General features: G+C 42.0%; 1 protein-coding gene across 1 annotated transcript; it reads right to left on the reverse strand.

Moving 5' to 3' along the window:
* Positions 1–2,106: 2,106 nt before the first annotated feature.
* On the reverse strand, positions 2,107–15,648 carry LOC117457154 (interferon-induced protein with tetratricopeptide repeats 1-like). The gene is made up of 3 exons (XM_034097050.2): positions 15,439–15,648; positions 7,680–7,792; positions 2,107–4,317 (listed from the first exon to the last, which is right to left on the reverse strand). The coding sequence occupies exons 2-3, from the start codon at positions 7,685–7,687 to the stop codon at positions 3,024–3,026; spliced, it is 1,302 nt and encodes a 433-aa protein (XP_033952941.1). The 5' UTR covers positions 7,688–7,792; positions 15,439–15,648; the 3' UTR covers positions 2,107–3,023.
* Between the last annotated feature and the right edge of the window lie 5,797 nt (positions 15,649–21,445).

Below are 21,445 nucleotides of genomic sequence, written 5' to 3' on the forward strand. Positions count from 1 at the left end.
CTTAATGTCTTTGTTTTGTTTTTTGGACATGTCTAGTAGTTTACTCCCTTGAGTGTTGACAAGAAATACACAGGATCGAAAGATACGTTTTCTCTCGCCATTGACTTCAATACATAATTTTTCCCGAAATAAGGTCCCATGAGTTCCACCGGAAAGGGAGGGACTATATGATCATCCATGCATTTTCGTACACACAGCATTTCCATGATAAAAACCCTGCACATTCATGCAGTCGACTGGAAGGGTCTCAGGCTTGTGTGAGCCAGGATATGATCACCCATGTATTATTGTACGCTCAGCATTCTCATGATAAAACCCCCGTGCACTTCATGCACTTTTATATTGATATGGCACCATCTCATGTTAAAACCCCATGTGAATTTCATGCACTTACAGCCCGTTTCATATATGTCATGTCCCTTTGCTACGTTCCTTTGCAAACTACTCATTTGACCCAGGGCACGGGTCCGTGTCTCGGCTCTGTGTCGAATCAGGCTATAATTGTCGTGCCATTGTTCGGCTTTAACGAGCTGAAGGTCCGCTCCCTAAGAGCAACTCCACTCTTTAATTCTACACTATTCAATATTACGTCTTCTCCATCCCTGTATAATTCTCTCATTATATCCATGGATCACCGCAGCCAGCTCGTAAGGTAAGAAACCCAGTACATCTCCTTTCATTATACTTCATTTCTTTTGGGGGTTTCATCGGATCGGTTCTTCCATCCCGAATGATACTCCTGCACAACGGGGCCTAATCGCCAAAACTCCATTACATTCATTCGTGTATTCCTGGCAATAAATATGTATTCTTACATCAAAACCATCTCTCCTGATTGAAATGAAGCTCAGCGCAAGTTCAACCAGGAAGACCGTCTTCTCATAAGCCTATCATAGCGCTCCGCTAACCCTTTTAAATCTGCTCTCCGCTGTCATTTCAGGTGACTCGACGCAACCCTCCTCCACCCCTCCTCACCTGCCGTCCCTCTGAATCCAGGGTCAAGCTAAGCCCCTCCCCTTCAGACCGAACCCAATTATCCATTCACCACCACCAGGGTCAAGCTAAGCCCCTCCCCTTCAGACCGAACCCAATTATCCTTTCACCACCACCAGGGTCAAGCTAAGCCCCTCCCCTTCAGACCGAACCCAATTATCCATTCACCACCACCAGGGTCTAGCTAAGCCCCTCCCCTTCAGACCGAACCCAACTATCCATTCACCACCACCAGGGTCAAGCTAAGCCCCTCCCCTTCAGACCGAACCCAATTATCCATTCACCACCACCAGGGTCAAGCTAAGCCCCTCCCCTTCAGACCGAACCCAATTATCCATTCACCACCACCAGGGTCAAGCTAAGCCCCTCCCCTTCAGACCGAACCCAATTATCCATTCACCACCACCAGGGTCTAGCTAAGCCCCTCCCCTTCAGACCGAACCCAACTATCCATTCACCACCACCAGGGTCAAGCTAAGCCCCTCCCCCTCAGACCGAACCCAATTATCCATTCACCACCACCAGGGTCTAGCTAAGCCCCTCCCCTTCAGACCGAACCCAACTATCCATTCACCACCACCAGGGTCAAGCTAAGCCCCTCCCCTTCAGACCGAACCCAATTATCCATTCACCACCACCAGGGTCAAGCTAAGCCCCTCCCCTTCAGACCGAACCCAATTATCCATTCACCACCACCAGGGTCTAGCTAAGCCCCTCCCCTTCAGACCGAACCCAACTATCCATTCACCACCACCAGGGTCAAGCTAAGCCCCTCCCCTTCAGACCGAACCCAATTATCCATTCACCACCACCAGGGTCTAGACCCCGGGGGGTTTCATCGGATCGGTTCGCCCCTCCCGAATGATACTCCTGCACAACGGGGCCTAATCGCCAAAACTCCATTACATTCGTTCGTGTATTCCTGACAATAAATATGTGTTCTTACATCAAAACCGTGTCTCCTGATTGAACACTGACTAACCTCAGACACAGTCAGAGAATGCCTGCTCCTATCTTTTATATTTAACCAATCAAACATTCCACCATTTCTGGATTTTCGCTGCACCTTCTAAAATAAGAAAAAAGAGTCATTCCATAAGAATTTGAAGAATTGTTTTTATTGTGAATAAACAAAAACAAATACAGCTCTGTTACACAACATTGGTTAAAATATAACAAGTGATATAGTGCATAGTATATGGAAGAGAGTTTTTAAATAAAAGTTGTCAAACCAAAAGTCAAATAAAAAGTGGTGCTCGGAGTTCAAAGTCGATTTTTTCTTCTACCAAAGCCAAAGTTACGGAATGTTGTCTAAATACAAGCAGATGATGAATCTTCCTCGAAATATAGTTTTGACCTCATTTTAATCAGGAACTAGTGTTCACAGAAAAAAACATTCAGTTTACAAATCTGTTCAAATGTCACAGTTTTTAGTACTTACTGGTATAGGATGTGTTTTAGTCTGAATCAAAAGACTCTCCCCACGGAGTCTTTACGGTAGTTTTATGTATCACATCATTTTCATCAGCACATACAGTTTGACTGGAGCTTTTCATAGAAATTACATTTTCAAATCTACATTACATATTTCGCTAAAAGTTGAAAATACTAAATAAAATCCTTTTCCACTTTGGAAAGAATACAAACAAAACCATCTCACATCAGGGTCAATTCAGTATTCTGGGGCTTTCGGACCTATCACATGATCGTTAGCAGATGAACAAAACCGATTGGAGTCACATGACACGGTTCACGTTTTATCACTATTTAACACAATATCTGAAACTCAGAAAAAACTGTATTTATACCTGTATATCTTCAGTGTGCTTTATTCCAAGTGAACTCTTTGTTTAAAGTCCTTTTTTTGTTTGTTTACATCACGAAGTTCATTAAAAGAGAGTTGAGAGAAAGAGTGATGTTTATTTCACTTTTTTATGTTCTATTCTTTTTTTTTTAAATATTGATTCAGCAAAATAATCCGTTGCTAATGCTACATTTTCCTGGATTTCAAACCATTGCTGTTAAAAACACTACGGCTCTTTCAGGTTTGCCAGAAACTCCCGTATTTCTCCACACATGCTGTTCCTGTGTCTGTCTCTAATCTTCTCCAGAATTCTGATGCTGCTTTTACGAAAGAAGGATTGGTGCTGTATCTTTGCTGCCTCCATGTGATATCGTATTGACATTTTGCCATCCTGTTTTTGGTAATGTAAATATTGTGCATAGTAGTTGTAAAGCAATTGTTTATCTTCAAGTTCCAGATCACTTTTTAGCAGTTCCTGATATATCTGTTCAGCTTTAGCCTGACCATCATCTGACATGTGTGCATATACCGTGGCAAGGTGTAGTTTAATGATAAGTGGGGAATCAGGGTAAAGAGCAATCACCTCCTCATGGAGACTGACTGCTCTGTCGAGCATGCTTGTCGCTGGGGGACTGTCAATGAAAAAGAGCCTCTTTTGGTAGCAGAGAGCAGCACGTCTCTTCAGATAACGCTCATCTGGATGGTTCTTCAGAGCCTCCTCTGCCAAAGCAATGGCCTCATCATCAGATATATATGTTCCGTAAACCCATAGCAATGGTTTTAACCCACTGTAGCTGCCGACAGGACTTCCCAAAACCTTTGTGGCTAACTCACGTGCTTCATCTTCAATACTTTCTCCTCTCTTAGCACGTTGCCAAAGGTAGTGAGCAGCAAGGTTCAAGTTCTCTGGATCCTGTTCTTGGGCAATTCTCATTTTCTGAAAGATGTCATCATCCAGCCCTGTGCTGCGCTTATGAACATACGTTAACCCTAACACATGCCAGCTGTTCCACTCCACCATGTCCGGCTGCATCTCGATGGCTCTCTGGAAGTAATCTGCAACCAGGTTCATGTCACCGTTAAACGTCATCAGCGTATAGGCTTTTTCAGCGTAGATCTCTGGGTGGAGCTCCTCCTGGGGTGGAGATGGGTATTTCTCATTCAGGGCGTCGACCTTTGACAGGTAGGCCTCGCTCTCTGCTTGGTCTCCCAGGTGGTGGTGCAGCCAAGCCAGGTTCCCATAGTTCACCACCAACCAGGGGCCCTCATCTGCGTTTCTCATCTTATTGAAGGCCTCTGTAGCCTTGTTGAAGAAACTTTGGGCGTCTTCATTGGATCCCAGTCTGTACTGAATGAACCCTCGCAGGTTGTAGATGTGACCCAGCCATCTGTTTCCATTATCAGTACCAATGTCTAACAATTTGTCCCTACAACGTGAAAGTAAGGACCCACTGAGGTCAAGGTCCCAGGTGAAGTGGCACTGCAGGGCCTCCAGTCTGGACGCCCGTGTTTGAGCAGCACTAATAAAAAAAAGAATTGTTTTTAAAAAAGCATCCTGAATAGTTTAATACAAAATCCAATCGAATCCACTTTATTTCTATAGCACATTTAAAAACAACAGAGTTAAACAAAGTGCTGTACATCAACAACTGTATAAAAAAACAGCATACATACATAAAAAACAGACAAGACATGAAACAAATGTAAAACACGAGACAATGAAACCAGATCAGAAGCCCCAGACTGAATAACTCTCCGACATGACGTAAAAACAATACAAAACACTAGTAAGATAAAAACCCAAATTCAACAGCACAAGTGTCACCTGGCCTGTAAATGCAAGGGAAAAGAAATGGGTTTTTAAACGAGATTTAAAAACAGGCAGAGTTGGAGCAAGTCTAACCTGGAGGGGTAATTCGTTCCATAATTTTGGAGCTGCAACAGCAAAGGCTCCGTCTCCTCGCTGCTTTAACCTCGATTTAGGGACGACCAGAAGGAGTCTGTCAGCAGACCTCGGTGACCGTGTGGGTGTGTACGGTTTTAAAAGATCTGCCAGGTACGGTGGGGCTAAACCGTTTAGGGCTTTGTATGCGAACAGTAACATTTTAAATTGTATTCTAAAATGGACTGGTAGCCAATGTAACGAGGCGAGTACAGGCGTAATATGTTCACGCCTGCCTGTCCTTGTAAGGAGGCGTGCAGCAGCATTCTGGACCAGCTGTAGGCGTGACAGGGAAGCCTTGCTTACTCCAATGTACAGAGCATTGCAGTAATCCAGTTTAGTGGATATACAACAATGTATTACTCTCTCAAAGTCATTAAAAGAAAGGAAAGGCTTGACCTTTGCTAAAATTCTTAGCTGAAAAAAGCAGGATTTTACCACAGAATTGATTTGTTTGTCTAGTTTGAATCAGGTTCAGTCCGTACACCCAGGTTTGTTACAATGGGTTTCATATGGGACAAGAGAATCCAGCACAGGCAAAATGCCTCTGAAGTGTGCAACATTTGAATAACTAATTTAGAGGAAGGGAGAATAGAAGGAAGGAATGGAGCAAAAAACACTGAATAGGCGGATAGTAAATGATCCATTTCACTTAATCCCTGAAGATCATCATAAGTGAGGGTTGGAGCGTAGAACGATTGGGAGACTTGCCTTCGGGGTCAAATCCCCCTTCACCAACACATGCATTACTGCTGCTTCTGTTTCAATCCGCCTGTCAATCTCACATTCTACTTTACCCCTTGCCCATTAGCAAACATTACACTACCTGACAACTCGGAGGGAGCATTCCACCGTTTTCTGGCGTAGACCCATGGCTTCAGACTTCAAGGTACTGACTCTCATCCCGACTGCTTCACACTCAGCTGCTAAGGGCCCAATGATTGCAGGACACCATGGTCTGCCAACAGAACCACATTGTCTCCAAATAGAAGAGACACACTTATCAGGGACCTGAATTGGACAATCTCCTTTGGGGACTGAGGCTGCGGCCACACGAGGACGAATTCGGTCGTTTGCGTTACTGTTTAGTGTCATATAGACCGTTCGGCCACACGAGGACGACCGAATACGGCACTAAACGACTGAGGAAACGATAACGGGTCCCAAGGTGGATAGAAAGGCATACGCAACGCTCTGGGGGGTCAAACGGCTCCGTGTGTGCGCCCTATCCGAACATTTTCAGATCACTGATAGTGATTGCGCAATAGCCCCGCCTCTCCCCACCTCTTCTGCTCACCTCCGCTTACCCCGCGCCATTGCTGAAGTGTTTTTTCGCCACCAACAACAACAACAATGGCGGATCACAGAGTTGCTATCGTGCTCCGGACGCTATTGACCATGCTACAGTTGTTTGTGTAACATACAGCAATAATGATGAGGCAATAGCCCCGCCTCTCCCCACCTCTGCTGCTCACCCCGCCTCAAAGTAAACTGCACACTGAATTCAGATTATTTATCTTTCTCTCGATATGGACCTAAACGCGAGTGAAGTCTAATCTGACAGGACGGAGACACGCAGCTCTGCTCACCTGCAGCTCCTCCCGCTGCAGCAACACACACACTTCAAGTCAGATCATCGCCCTTAGCTATTTTAATTACCTCTCAAACTCCCTAAACTAGTTATAAATATGTTTATTTGTACTGTCGGCCGGGTCACTCATTACTGGATGAGCTGCTGCATGAGACAGACACTGACGCTGTCTGAAGAGAAGGAGGAAAAAGAGAGGCTCCGTGTATTTTATTATTATAATATATAGAGTCGTTATTCATTTGTTTTAAAGCTCAATAAATAACAAAGAAGACCTTTGACCGGCACTTTTATCATTTTGTCCGGAAGATTTAAACTTTAATACACGTTGACTGGCGAAAAACTCTGCCCGGTTCCCTCAGCCCCCACCGCGGAGAATAAACAGAAGGGCAACCATGACAACCTTCTTCGCTGCTTTTGTGGAGGAAGTTACAGCGCCACCTACAGGCTCGGCATATGTACTGCAGCTTCTCCAGCGGTTGGAGCTAAACGGAGCGGTCTCGTGTGGGCAGACACTATCCGGATGACTATTGCGTGTGGACGGAAGCTTGTTTGCGATTGCGTTTGCGTTAATCCTATGCGTTTAGCCGTTTTCGTCCTCGTGTGGCCGCAGCCTGAAATTAGAAATCATGTTCATGGATATATTAAAGGTTGTCGGGGAAATCCCTGTGGAGGCCAGAACTCAGACAGAGAGAGAACAGACGCAGCGTTCACTTTGGGTTTAAGGTGATGACTGTTTGAGATGAGAGCTCATAACTATGTTTTGTTTCTTTCTTGTTCAGCATGCAGGGACTAGAGCTTTCATGTTGTTGGGTAACCCAGAGTTGAAGAATGACAATATCCAAACCTTGAGCCTTGAAACTTTAAACCTCTAAGAAAGGAAATTAAAAAGAAATATAGAATAGAAAAGGTGTAGAATGAAGAGAGGGTTTGGAAACATTTATGGGTCATTCCAGAAATGGAGGACATTTCATGTCCCCCATATAAAAAATCAAATAATCCATGCCCAAAAAGCTAAAACATGCACTTGTTGTGTTAAACATACTTGTCTTGAGACAAAATGTATATCAAATTGTAGAAAAAGTGGTTTCAAAATATTATTTAAACATCCCCTAAAATGGCATTTTTCTCTTGTCCCCGCTTCTTGGTGACCAACTTGCATGTCAAATATAACATTTTCAAAAATGTTGGCGTCTAAATTGTCCTCCAATTCTGAAATGACCCATATATTCAGATTCATATGTTCAGATTCATACTGCTCGTACCCTTGAACTCAATAAGACATTCTATAAACCCTTTAATACTCATTATATATTCTTACAATGATATATAATTCAGAAGCAGATACTCACCTCATCATTCAGCTGTTTCCTCAAATCAGTAGTTCTGTAAATGTTGGGATGGTTTTGCTCTTGATGCTTTGGATCAGCTGCTATAAAGTCGATGATATGCCACTTCTGCTTTGCTGTAAATAATGAGAGATGTTGTTGAGCATGCATATTTAAATGTTCCAATGTACCAAAACTCAAATTCCAGAGGCGAGGCATTTGGCTAATAAATACTGTTATTTTGGTCTTGCTGCACCTTCACTTTTTTTTTTAGGTAGGAAACTAAAGCCACATATCTAACTTGACTCCGCAACTGTTCTGTTCATATTTCCTCCAAATGTAACTAACTGTAACTTGATGCCATTATGGGTTAAATAATCAAACCAAAGATGCCACACTTTGAATGGCTGCAACCTTAAATGCAAGATTAAAATGTGACAAGCATGGAGCCTCGCCAGCAATTGACTAAGGTTTTTTGCATTGTTAAAAAATGAACACAGATAAACCAATCACAGTTAAGACATCAAAGCTTGTCAAATGATGGAGTTTACAGCACACCAGTATGTGAAAATAATAGGTGAATGTATAGTAAATGCTAATATATACGACCAATAACATGAATATCATAAATAAATGTATAAATACAATGTTTCTGTAAGTTGTAAACGATGTAAATAGGGAAAAAAAAGTAACCATTGAATGGGTGGATATGTACTGTAGGCCAACATACTGTATGTATACCGGTCTATATACATATTGTCATGATCGTAATTTGTATTTCCTGTTTTATTTTTAAATGTATTTTGTCCTTGTCCTTGTCTTGTTTTACTTCCTGTCTCTGTTTTCCCTTGATTGTCCAACAGAGGTGGGAAGTAACTAAGTACATTTTCTCAACTACTATACTAAAGTAACATTTTGAGGTATTTGTACTTTACTTGAGTGTTTTCATTTTATGCTACGGAGACCAGGGACAGTTGTAACACTTTTTTGGTTTTCCCCAATAAGTACAAAACCATTTGCACTAGGATAGCCATTTTGCTATATTACACATTCTCAATGTGTCAACTACTGAAACAATGTATTTAATATGTTTCTATTAAATAAGTACAGGTTGGAAAATGTATTTATTTTTTAACTCAACTGTTACAACCAACCCACTCTCTTCAGTCTGCGTACAAATGACACAACTTTTCACATTGGAAATGCGTGCAATAGATACGCAGAAGTCAGATTTTGCGTGTATATGATACGCTATCCATTCCCATTGAGATCTGAGGCCGAGTTTTACGTGCATAGGATACTCGCACGTTACGCTTGTTATGAACGTATCTCAAATACGTTTTCTACATATCTTTGCCATTTATTGTCTCGCTTATATAATAATGATAATAGTCATTTATAAATATCATTTTAGAGCACACATTTGAAATCGAGAATCGGTCTCGATATCTGGTTAAATTCAAATCAGTAGGCGAGGCTGTAATTTCGCCAGCTGTTAAGGCCGCTACACACCAAACTGAGACCAAAGAATGCGTACCGAAGTCGTCCCGACTTTTACGTCCGCTACGTCGCCTACGTTGGCTACGCCGCCCGCCTACTAACACACCGCAAAGACTTCAGTTGACGAGTGGCAATAACTGTCATTACCAGCAGGCGGCGGTAGTGTGTATTCGTCATTCAAAAGAGGCAACAACCGAAAGACAGACTATACACCGAGAGAAGAAGAACAGGCTGCGTGATATAAACAAATAGCGCCTGGGTTCCATTTTCACTCTCTCTCTTCGATCGAAAACATGTAAACATAAAAAATAAACTCTTTTGTCCGGGTGAGATGAAAATGAAAAAGATTAACCGTCTGTGTGTGCCTTCTTAATCGTTTGTTTTGGTCCCTCACTTCCGCTTCACTTCTCGCTAAGCTGAACAGCCAATCAGAGAGATTTCTTTGTCCCGACTTTCTCTGACCTGTATCGCTCGAAATGTCCCTCATAGGCCTACGTCTGTTTCCGGTGACTCCCGCGGCCGATTCAACATGTTGAATTTAACACCTCCCGCGGGAGTCACCGGAAACAGACGTAGGCCTATGAGGGACATTTCGAGCGATACACACCACAAACCCACTGAACTGATTACCCAAGATCCTCAGCTTGAAGCTCGTTGATTGAATGTTTTAGCCGCACGTTGGGATATGGTGTTAATGCGATATGATATCCGAAAAACTGGATTCGAGCGCCCCCCGAGAACCACACATGCTGGCATTTGTGTTTCGCAACATGTTCTCTATGGCACGTCTCTACTGGGAATTGTAGTTTTAAAAGACATTTTCGTTTTTTCCCAAAATTAGAAGTTGACGGTATTAAACTGTGTACAGCCCTGGAGGTTTAGGCGATAGGAAACAAATTGGTTTGTACAAATTTAAATGTAATTACTAAATGGGTGAAAATCGCTTGTATCCATAATGGTCAGCATTAATATATACCCACACGACAGCTCATTGTTACTTTGTAATTCTACTCCACTAAAATTCAGAGGTTAACCTGGTATTTTTGCTCCACTACATTTATTTTAGTTACTTTGCAGATTCTTTTTAATGATGTGAAATATAAACAACCCTTAAAGCAGACTTTAGTTACACCTGAGTACAATTCAGGTAAAGGTGATCAAGTCAAGTCAAGTGCCAACAATCAGGAGAGATATTTGATAGTTGGTGCTTGAGAAGACTAAACATTTATCTGCAGATTTCTATAAAGTATATTCATTACTCGTTATTCTCTACTAATAGTTAATTAAAGAATGTATATAATGACTATTTTGCACATCCCTTTCAAGATTTCAAGATTTTCTAAGGTTTATTGACACATCATATACACAACTACAGTTATGCAATGAATGAAAAACTTGGGTCACAGGTTCCTCAACAGTGTATTACAAGACATCTATCAATATGTGTGTACCTCCACCATTAAACTGTCATTCTGCACATTTATTATACTATCTACATACATAAGAGTATAATTAATGTGTATAATATCAGTTAAAATAAGTGCTTAACCTAAAGTATTCTTTAATGTGTTAATAAAGGTTAATTAGTTTGTCTGTTTTGCAGATCCTCATATTAATATCGTTGTACATCCAGAACTAAACAGTTTTATTGTAGAGATCACTTACAGTATCTTCTTGATTTTTTATATTCTATATTTCTATCATTGACCTTCTACTTTCCCCCTATGAAAGTATGTACTCTTATTATTGTTTTCATCAAATAACATTATTCAACAAAAATAACATTATTCAACAAAAATAATTCAATAACGTGCTTTAACCACTAGCCGGTACACACAAGGTACACACAGCATGCTAATAATAACGTTAACGCAAAAAAAAAGTAACGCCACTAATTATTTTAACGCGATTAACGCATGTGTATTTTTTTTCCTCGGCCGCCCCGTAGTTTCAGAGCGCATCGAGTTTAAAATACCATCTACAAGCTGATGCTGACAGCCTTGCTCCTGCCGCCCGCTTGTGGCGGGCTCACCGGCAGGCACCGACTGGCCATCTGGAGGACCGGGAGGGTGTGTGTATGTGTGGCCCGAGCGAGCGAGAGAGAGACTTTACGTGCATTGTTGTTGTTAGCATCTGGTGCTAGCTAGCTGCGCTAACGGATATAAGGAGCTGTTTAAATGAAAACAGAGGAGCGCTCTATCCACACAACTGCGCCGAGCACTTGACTTTATGCAGGCTGCCAGACAGTGGGACATTGTAGGAGAAGTCAGCACACTCATGATTGCACCAACATGATTGCAGCGTCCAGGCAGCTCCCGTTCGAGCATATGCCTTGAGTTGCACATAGCTCCAACGATCCAACACACACACACACACACACACACACACACACACACACACACACACACACACACACACACACACACACACACACACACACACACACACACACACACACACACACACACACACACACACACACACACACACACACACACACACACACACACACACACACACACACACACACACACACACACACACACACACACACACACACACACACACACACACACACACACACACACACACACACACACACACACACACACACACACACACACACACACACACACACACACACACACACACACACACACACACACACACACACACACACACACACACACACACACACACACACACACACACCATTTGTATTGTATTATTGTATGAGAGAGGTTCCAGGTTGAATTGAGGCGAATATTTGTCATTGTTCAAATGATAATAAACATTAGCATAAAGCATATTTGTCCACTCATATGTTGAGAAGAGTATTAAAAACTTGAAAAATATTCCTCTAAGGTACATTTAGAACAGATCAAAAATGTGCGATTAATTTGCGATTAATCGCGATTAACTATGGACAATCATGCGATTAATCGCGATAAAATATTTTAATCGACTGACAGCCCTAGTTTTTTTATATTTTACAGAATATTGCTATACTATTTCTCATGTTTTACTTCTACACATTAATATCTGATTTGTAAAACATGACAGACAGAAAGGCATATCCGTCATTTAATGGTAAGCTATTGAAATTGTGATTCCATAGATGTGTCTCCCATCACCCAAATCCCCTGACTATTCTCTCAACTCAGTATTTACATTCTTATATTCAAGAAAATCAGTAAGTCCCTTTCTATCAGCTGTGCACCGTTATGGTGTAATCTACCAATTGGATCAAATATAAAAGTCAACCAAATTACTATTGATACTGCAAGGAGACGTGTTTTGTGAAAAGAAATTGAAGATGTTGTTTAATGGCTGATATATTTATGATCCACGTCACGTTTTCAGTGTTGGCGGCAGTTCCTCATTGTCCAAAAGTCTTCTCATCAGGGCTCTATAAATAGAAAACTACGGCAGATATGTAATATTTAATGCAGCCAAACTGTGAATTACAATGCCGTTATGTGATGAATTCCAAAGAGAAAAGCAAGAACACTCGGAATAAAGCATTATTTTACTTTTTTTAAATGTTTTCGGATATCACATCGCATGAACACCATATCCCAACGTGCATTGCGGCTAAAACATCCAATCAGCGAGCTGAGGATCTTTCCTACGTCTGTTTCCGGTATTGTTCCTGTAATGAGAGTTCACATTTATTCTACATTTAATGGTGGAATTGACTACACATCTTCAGAAACATAATTTGCTTCAGATATAACTCATAGCAATATTGTAACCATTAAGAAAAGCCAACTGCATTAAAAACCCAGTTAACAAACACTAGGTAAAGTATTTTCCTTCAGTAATGAAGATGTCAGACTCTTCTGTCTGTTACGCTGAGCCATGCATTGTCTGGAACGTAAAAGGGACGAAGAAGACAAAGTGAAGTGACGTACTTCCGGTTCAACATGAAAACATTTCCAGTTAAACATGCAAAAACAAATCGCTAAATAAAAAGATAAAACACTGGCATGTAATTTACGTTAGAATAAATAGAATGATTTTGAATAATAGATGAGAGTGAAATCTACGTCACTTTACAGCCCCGCCCACTTTTGGGGAAACCAACGCTGTCACACAGAGCTCTTTTTTTACTGTCCTTTCTTCTTAGAGGAAGTACAGAAACACGTAACTCTGGATTTGTTTTAATGTTTGAGGTGCAATAAACGACACGGCAGCTTTTTGGCATGATCAAACTATTATTTTCTGCCTCGCTCATGAGAGTAACAGCTGGCGAAATTACAGCCTCGTCTACTGATTTGAATTTAACCAGATATCGAGCCCGATTCTCGATTTCAAATGTGTGCTCTAAAATGATATTTATAAATGACTATTATCATTATTATAAGCAAGACAATAAATGGCAAAGATATGAAGAAAATAAATGTATAAACGTAACGTGGGGGAAAATATGTTTCTCGAAGATATGTAGAAAATAAGCGTATTTGAGATACGTTCATAACAAGCGTAACGTGGGGGTATCATATGCACGCAAAACTCGGCCTCAGATCTCAATGGGAATGGATAGCGTATCATATACACGCAAAATCTGACTTCTGCGTATCTATTGCATGCATTTCCAATGTGTAAAGTTGTGTCATTTGTACACAGACTGAAGAGAGTGGGTTGGTTACAGGGACAGTTGTAACTAGAGATGTCCCGATCCGATCACGTGATCAGGGATCGGAGCCGATCACGTGATTTTCAAAAGATCGGAATCGGGAGAAAAAAACCGGGGATCGGGAATTATCATTATTATTTTTATTTTTTTTATAAAATATTTGTATTATTTTATTTAATGTTACAAAACAAAAATGACCATGTTCACGTCTTAAAGTCATCCTGAGGACTTAGTTTTGGTTTAAAATTACACAACATCATGTATGTGTTGCTTTCTTTGGGCTTGTTTTCAGACCTGGTTGCTTATTTCTCTGAAATCTGGCAACAGAGTGGGCGCAGTGTCTAATAGTAGCAGTAAGCTAACGAGAGGCTACGTTCAGCTGGTGACTCGGGAGTCGGGACAGAGAAAATGTCAGGAGTTTGGAAGTATTATGAAATTGAAAGCGAAGGCAGCCAGATGCAATGTTTGCAAGGCGGAGGTTCCGCGTGGTGGAAAGAACAGAGCTACGTTCAACACGACCAATCTAATACGCTACCTGAGAAACAAACACCAACAACAACACCAACAACAACACGACGAGTACACAGCGGCCACTCAGGTACCCGTGTACACTCATGTTCCGATTAACCCAGCTTCCCCAAATGTCTTTCTTTTTGGTGTCTATATACGCTGGGATCCGGAGTCATGGATGATCCTGCGGTCCTGTGTCCTGGATCGCGAGCGCTGGATCTTGAGTCGTGGCTGTGGTCCTGGATCATAGGTCCTGGATGGATATCCTCGTGGATTCATCTTCCTAATATACACACATGCATTTCCAAACATTTGGACTACCTATGTTGCAAATGTATTATCTTTTCAATTTACACACGGCATCTATTGCACGTCTGTCCGTCCTGGGAGAGGGATCCCTCCTCTGTTGCTCTCCCTGAGGTTTCTCCCATTTTTCCCTTTAAACTGGGTTTTCTTTGGAAGTTTTTCCTTGTACGATGTGAGGGTCTGAGGACAGAGGGTCTAAGGACAGAGGGTGTCGTATTGTCATACTGATATTCTGTACACACTGTGAAGACCACTGAGACAAATGTAACATTTGTGATATTGGGCTATATAAATAAACATTGATTGATTGACTGACACAACCGACACTTTCAGAAACTTTCAAAAGGAAAGAGAAACTGCCCCAGAACAGTGAAAAGGCCAAACAAATAACAGCCAAGATGGCTGAATTCATCGCGTTGGATGACCAGCCGTTACCTGTTACCTTTTTTCTCTCTTAATGCATTGCATAAAGATCGGAACGGGAAAAATCGGTATCGGCAGATTGTCAAAATCAAATGATCGGAATCGGATTGGGAGCAAAAAAAGGTGATCGGGACATCCCTAGTTGTAACACATGCCAGGGACGGTTGTAATGTTAATAACGGATACCTTTTTACACACTACATGACAAAAAAGAGGGAAAGCTGTGAAATTCTAAGGCAACAAGATTTTAATGATGTTCCACACATCCTCCAACAAACAATGAACAATGAACAGAACTTAAAACAGAACACCAGATGGAATTAATCTGATTCACAGTTGTGGCTGGTGTAAAAGTCACTTCCATCTGTATAGATAGCTTATTCTACCTTAATTATGTAGACCTACCTCCTTTGAGCTGAGACCGTCTAAATCAGCTGCCTCCATCAGGTAGTTTCTCAAAAGCATCTCTTGCTCCGTTGAGAACACCTTCTTGGGTGTCCAGTAGCCTACTCTTTTGGTGGTTTTGATCCCTGACTCTTGTAGTGGCAATTTCTTATGTTACCTTATATGGTAAAACCAAATGCAACGCTTATATGACGACACTGTCCTCAGTACATATCCCTTGCTCGAGCTTTTGTTATGCTTAAGGGTCAGACACCATCGCACCCAGATGTTTCCTGTCACTATCACACTTGTACAGTTCCTGTTATTCAAAAGGGCGTTGCAAGATAACGATCTTATAACTCTTTGTCTGCACAGTTACAGAAATAGCAAAACCATCATGGTCCCTATAAAACACACACACAGTTCCCTCTGTGTACACTCCTGCAGACTGCTCTGTACTCTGTATGACATGTAGCTTTTGAAGCAATTCAAATAAAGAACCAACAAGACAACTCTGTTTGCATCGGACCAGTTTTATTATTATTACTACTACAAGTGCATCTCCGGATCATTGACGAGTGAAAGTTTCCACAACACTCTCCAGCCTCAGCCTCTTTTACATTACATGTCACTTGTTAGACGCTTTTATCCAAAGCGACTTACATACTCACTACTGTGGGCAATCCCCACAGGAGCACTTTGGGGTGAAGGGTCTCAGGGACACAACGACATGCTGACTGCAGTGGGGTTTGAACCTGTGACCCCCTGATCCGAACACCAACGCACAACCCACTGCACGACACGCCTCTTTTTACCGGCACAGGGTGACATGGCATATCATGTGACTTTGCCACTTCCCTGAGTGATTTGCGCTCCTGAACTTCATTTGAGGCCCTCTGCAGCAGAGGAAGTGGCACTCCCTTGTCTTCCTTCCTCTTTCTGATATTTGGCATACTGTAAACCAGGGGTGGGGAACCTCCGGCCCCCGGGCCGTATACGGCCCGCGAGACAATTTGATACGGCCCTCGAGGTAACACACGCAAAAAAAAAGAAAGAAAAAAAGAAATCTAGACCGCAAAATAATTAAACAAGAGAGTGCCTGTTTTTCCTCGCCACGGTCAGGGTCCTTGAACACAACACGAGCCTAACGTGTCATCACGTGGTATATGTCTTGTCTGACAGGGGTGCAGTTCTGCCGGAGAGCACCAGAATATGCGCTCAGAACAGTCTCATAATACACACATGCGCACAGAAGGATTCACACTTGTATTTCATGATCCACACTTGTGTTTTTCAATGCACACACAAATGTATACCGTTTCATATGCATGTAAATAAAATCCAAATACAGAAAAAAGTTTTACATGTGTATTTTTGATCCTCACATATTTGTTTTCCATTTAAAACCTCTGAACCTGCAACACAAACAGCTTTCTGTGCACGGATCGCTGTGCATTCGTGTGTGGGTTTTTTGAGACTCCCCTGACGGTCAGCCGATTCGTACTTGTAATTATTTCTATCTATAGCCAATCAGATGTCTCCTCAATTCTAAGCCAATCACATGAGCGCGCCCCCACGAGGGTAGATTTCTTGCGTTCATGACGTAGCGCTTCATGTACGCATTTTGCGCAGTCCGGAGCTGACAGCTCCATGGAGCCTGCCTGCAGGCGCTAATCTCAGGACACCCTCCACTCTCAGTACAGCGCCACTTTCCGAACAGGAAATGCACGCAAATACAAGCCTTTATATTATTAAGGTACAGCGCCACTTTCCAAACCATTGATGAATGCTTGTGTACACAAAAACGGCAGGCAAAACCGTTTTAAATGTGTGTTTCCTGTATGGCGAATACAGCTGCTTTATTTATGTCTGTATGAAGTTGTTGTGAGTGTGGAGGGAGCAGCTACAGGTTAGCTTAGCCTAATCGATCAGTGCACTACGAAGCCAGTGCTAGACAACTGTCAACGGGGGGAGCCCCGCCGGTCATTATCGGCCGATATTCACTCTCAATAGTTTGATCGGTGCTCTCTATAAAGGCCGATCAGGAGAGCTGGATCTGATCGATATGGACATAAACGCGAGTGAAGTGTAACCGGACGCGAGAGAGAGATCAGATCAGCTGCTGAGTCTGACGGAGACACGCTGCTCTGCATGATCACCTGAAGCTCCGCCCTCTGTTTAGCGAGCTGACCGGACTGCGCAAAATGCGTATATGAAGTAATCTTCCCCTCGTGGGGGCGCGCTCATGTGATTGGCTTAGTATGAAGGAGACATCTAATTGGCTATAGATAGAAAACATTACAAGTACGAATCGGCTGACCGTCAGGGGAGTCTCAAAAAATCCACACACGAATGCAAAGCGATCCGTGCAGAGAAAGCTGTTTGTGTTTGCATGTTGAGGGGATTTAAACGGGAAACTAATAAGTGAGGATCAAAAATACATATGTAAAACTTTTTTTAGCCGTACACATGCCACAGTTTTTGCATGGCTGTGTCTTTAGTTGAAAGCCCAGTGGCGATCTGTTCATCTGACATACTGATCATACAGTTAATAGCTTTGTTGTTATTAGCATCTGGTTAGCTAGCTATGCTAACGAATATAAAAAGCTTTTTCTACAACCAGTGAGGTAAAGGCACATCTTTATATGATCATTATAGTTATAAAAAAATAAGAGAATAAAGTAAACAGGTATAAAATACTATATGACAATAAACAAAAGTTGATATTAATAAACAAGAATACAGTTTGAAAGGGGAGTGATTTGTCAAATATCCAGAAAGAATCAGAAATCTGTTTACAGTTCTGTTTCATATGGATGTTGAGTTATGTATCCATAGATATCCTAGTGTTGCTCTCAAAGTGCACCAGATTGATGCTTTTAACTTCAACATTTAAAAAAAAATCTTCCTGGGGGAGCATGCCCCCGTACCCCCCTAGAGGAGGTTAGGTCCCCCCCCACTTAAATCATGTTCGATCACATCGATAGGAAACTAAATACATGTGCACACATCTTGTGTCCATATCTTTCTGTGTTGGTGGTCATGCCACAACCGTGCACGTGAATGCATGCGCGAGTCATGGTGAGATATCTGGATTGAGAGGTTGCTTTTTCTTTGCATAGCATGAAAGAAAGGCCAAATGAATGGGCTGTGATTTTAGTATTTTTAAGCAGAGGTCAATCATTTGTACGGCCCTCGGAGGATGTTGAAAAAATTTAAATGGCCCTTGAGAGGAAAAAGGTTCCCCACCCCTGCTGTAAACACATGCACACACTTTACATACAGTATTTTATTCTGTTTATTTATCAACAATATTGATCATTCCAGCAAATGAGCCATCATTGTAAATGTGCCATGTTACATCCGTCCCAGGACCACCAGTCATGTTTTCACCCCCTGTGAACCTGCCTGATTGCTAGCTTGACCCATATTTAGCTATATGTTTAGCTTACAAAACAGTGATTCTATCATTTCATTTCAAACCTTTATTTATCCAGGTGTATCCCCTTGAGATCATTGATCTCTTTTTCAAGGGAGACCTGCTCAAGTAGGTTCCACATGAAACATAAAAACATAAAACAACAGAACAACAAAAAGGACATCATACAGCAAAGTTAAAAGGATTACAATTTACAATAACTATCCACATAAGCAGGTACCAACAGCCTCCGATTGAGTAGCATCCAACCGAGCTTTAAAAACGTTTAGTGGCACCAGATTGCTCAGTTTCCATTTCATTTGCAGACTATTCCAAGACAGAGGAGTGGCGCATCTAAAAGCGGTCTTCCCTAAGACAGTCCTAGCAGTTGGCACATTTAATAAAACCACAGCATGCGATCTCAGGCAGTAGCCACTTACACTTCGCCGTGAGATCAGGGAGCAGATGGAAGATGGAAGTTTCCCTAACATGGCTTTGTATATAAAAATGTACCAGTGACTGAGCCTCCGTACAGTTAGTGAAGGCAAACCAGCCCTTGCATACAGGGTACAGTGATGGGTTAATGCTTTACAGTTTGTCACAAATCTCAGAGCGCTGTGATACGCAGCATCTAACTTGCTCAGGCAATAGGCAGGTGCATTCATTTAGATCAGATCCCCATAGTCCAGCACAGGTCAAAGGTCACAGAGCCTTTTCCTGACCTCAAGCGAGAAACAAGACTTGTTCGTGTAGAAGAAACCTAGCCTAACCCTCAGCTTTTTAAGCAGGTTGTTGACATGAAGTTTACTATAATAATACTAGTTTGGATTCCTAGACATTTGACCTCAAGACAGTATCCAAAAAATACATCATATCATTTTTGTCATTTTCTCCCTACTCTGTATTTCTACTCCACTACAGTTCAGAGGTAAATGGTGTACTTCTACTCCACTACATGTATTTAATACCTTTAGTTACTTTACAGATCTGGATGAATGATGTGAAATATAACCAAGTGTTAAATCAGACTTTAGTTCCACCTGTCATTCAAACTAGCTGCATCTTTACCAGCTTTGAGAACACTTTAATGATCAATCATCTGCAATATCTTTTTGGGCCGTAAATCAATATACTTAAGTTATTATAATGTAATTTTAAGTTTGCACATCTTTATTTATAATTTTTTCAAAATGTACATGTCTTCAGTTCAAACTTAAACGCACACTGACCACCTGAGTGAACATATAAAACATTTATTTTCAAAATTTGAAAAAACTAGATAAAAAAACGAATGTTCAAATCTTGTGTTTCATGCCCCAAGAGCAATAAGAACACTTGGTAAACAAATCCTGACTGACGTTTTCATATTTCATGCATGAAAGGGTTAACCCTAAAGCAACCAGGAAACCACAAACAAGTACATGTCTTGCTTTACACAATGCATTTTTATTGTTTTTTACAGTATAGAGGCACTCTTGACATACAATCAGTTGCATCGTGCAATACTATTGAGGTTATACATCCATAATAAATTGAAATCCCAATCACACATTTTTATATTACACAAATAAAAGCTTGGAGAAGGCGTATGACCGGGTTCCCATGGAGTTACTGTGGGAGGTGCTGCGGGAGTATGGGGTGAGGGGGTCTCGACTCAGGGCCATCCAATCTCTGTACTCCCAAAGCGAGAGCTGTGTCCGGGTCCTCGGCAGTAAGTCGGACCCATTTCCGGTGAGGGTTGGCCTCCGCCAGGGCTGCGCTTTGTCACCAATCCTGTTTGTAATATACATGGATCGGATTTCGAGGCGTAGTCGTGGGGGAGGGGGTCTGCAGTTCGGTGGACTAAGGATTGCACCACTGCTTTTTGCAGATGTGGTTCTGATGGCTTCATCGGTCTGCGACCTTCAGCACTCACTGGATCGGTTCGCAACCGAGTGTGAAGCGGCTGGGATGAGGATCAGCACCTCCAAATCTGAGGCCATGGTTCTCAGCAGGAAACCGATGGGCTGTCCACTCCAAGTAGGGAATGAGTCCTTACCCCAAGTGAAAGAGTTCAAGTATCTCGGGGTTTTGTTCTCGAGTGAGGGAACAATGGAGCGTGAGATGGGCCGGAGAATCGGAGCAGCGGGAGCGGTACTGCAGTCGCTTTACCGCACCGTTGTGACGAAAAGGGAGCTGAGCCAGAAGGCAAAGCTCTCTGTCTACCAGGCCATTTTCCTTCCTCCCCTCACCTATGGTCATGAAGGATGGGTCATGACCGAAAGAACGAGAGCGTGTATACAAGCGGCCGAGATGGGTTTTCTCCGCAGGGTGGCTGGTGTCTCCCTTAGAGATAAGGTGAGAAGTTCGGTCATCAGGGAGGGACTCGGAGTTGAGCCGCTCCTCCTTCGCGTCGAAAGTAGCCAGTTGAGGTGGTTCGGGCACCTACACTGAACAAAAGTATAAATGCAACACTTTTGTTTTTGCTCCAATTTTTCATGAGATGAACTCAAAGATCTAAAACATTTTCTATTTACACAAAATAACCATTTCTCTCAAACATTGTTCACAAATCTGAAATAATGTGTGATAGTGAGCACTTCTCCTTTGCCGAGATAATCCATCCCACCT

The sequence above is a fragment of the Pseudochaenichthys georgianus genome, chromosome 13 (genome assembly GCF_902827115.2).
Source record: "Pseudochaenichthys georgianus chromosome 13, fPseGeo1.2, whole genome shotgun sequence".
Lineage (NCBI taxonomy): Eukaryota > Metazoa > Chordata > Actinopteri > Perciformes > Channichthyidae > Pseudochaenichthys > Pseudochaenichthys georgianus.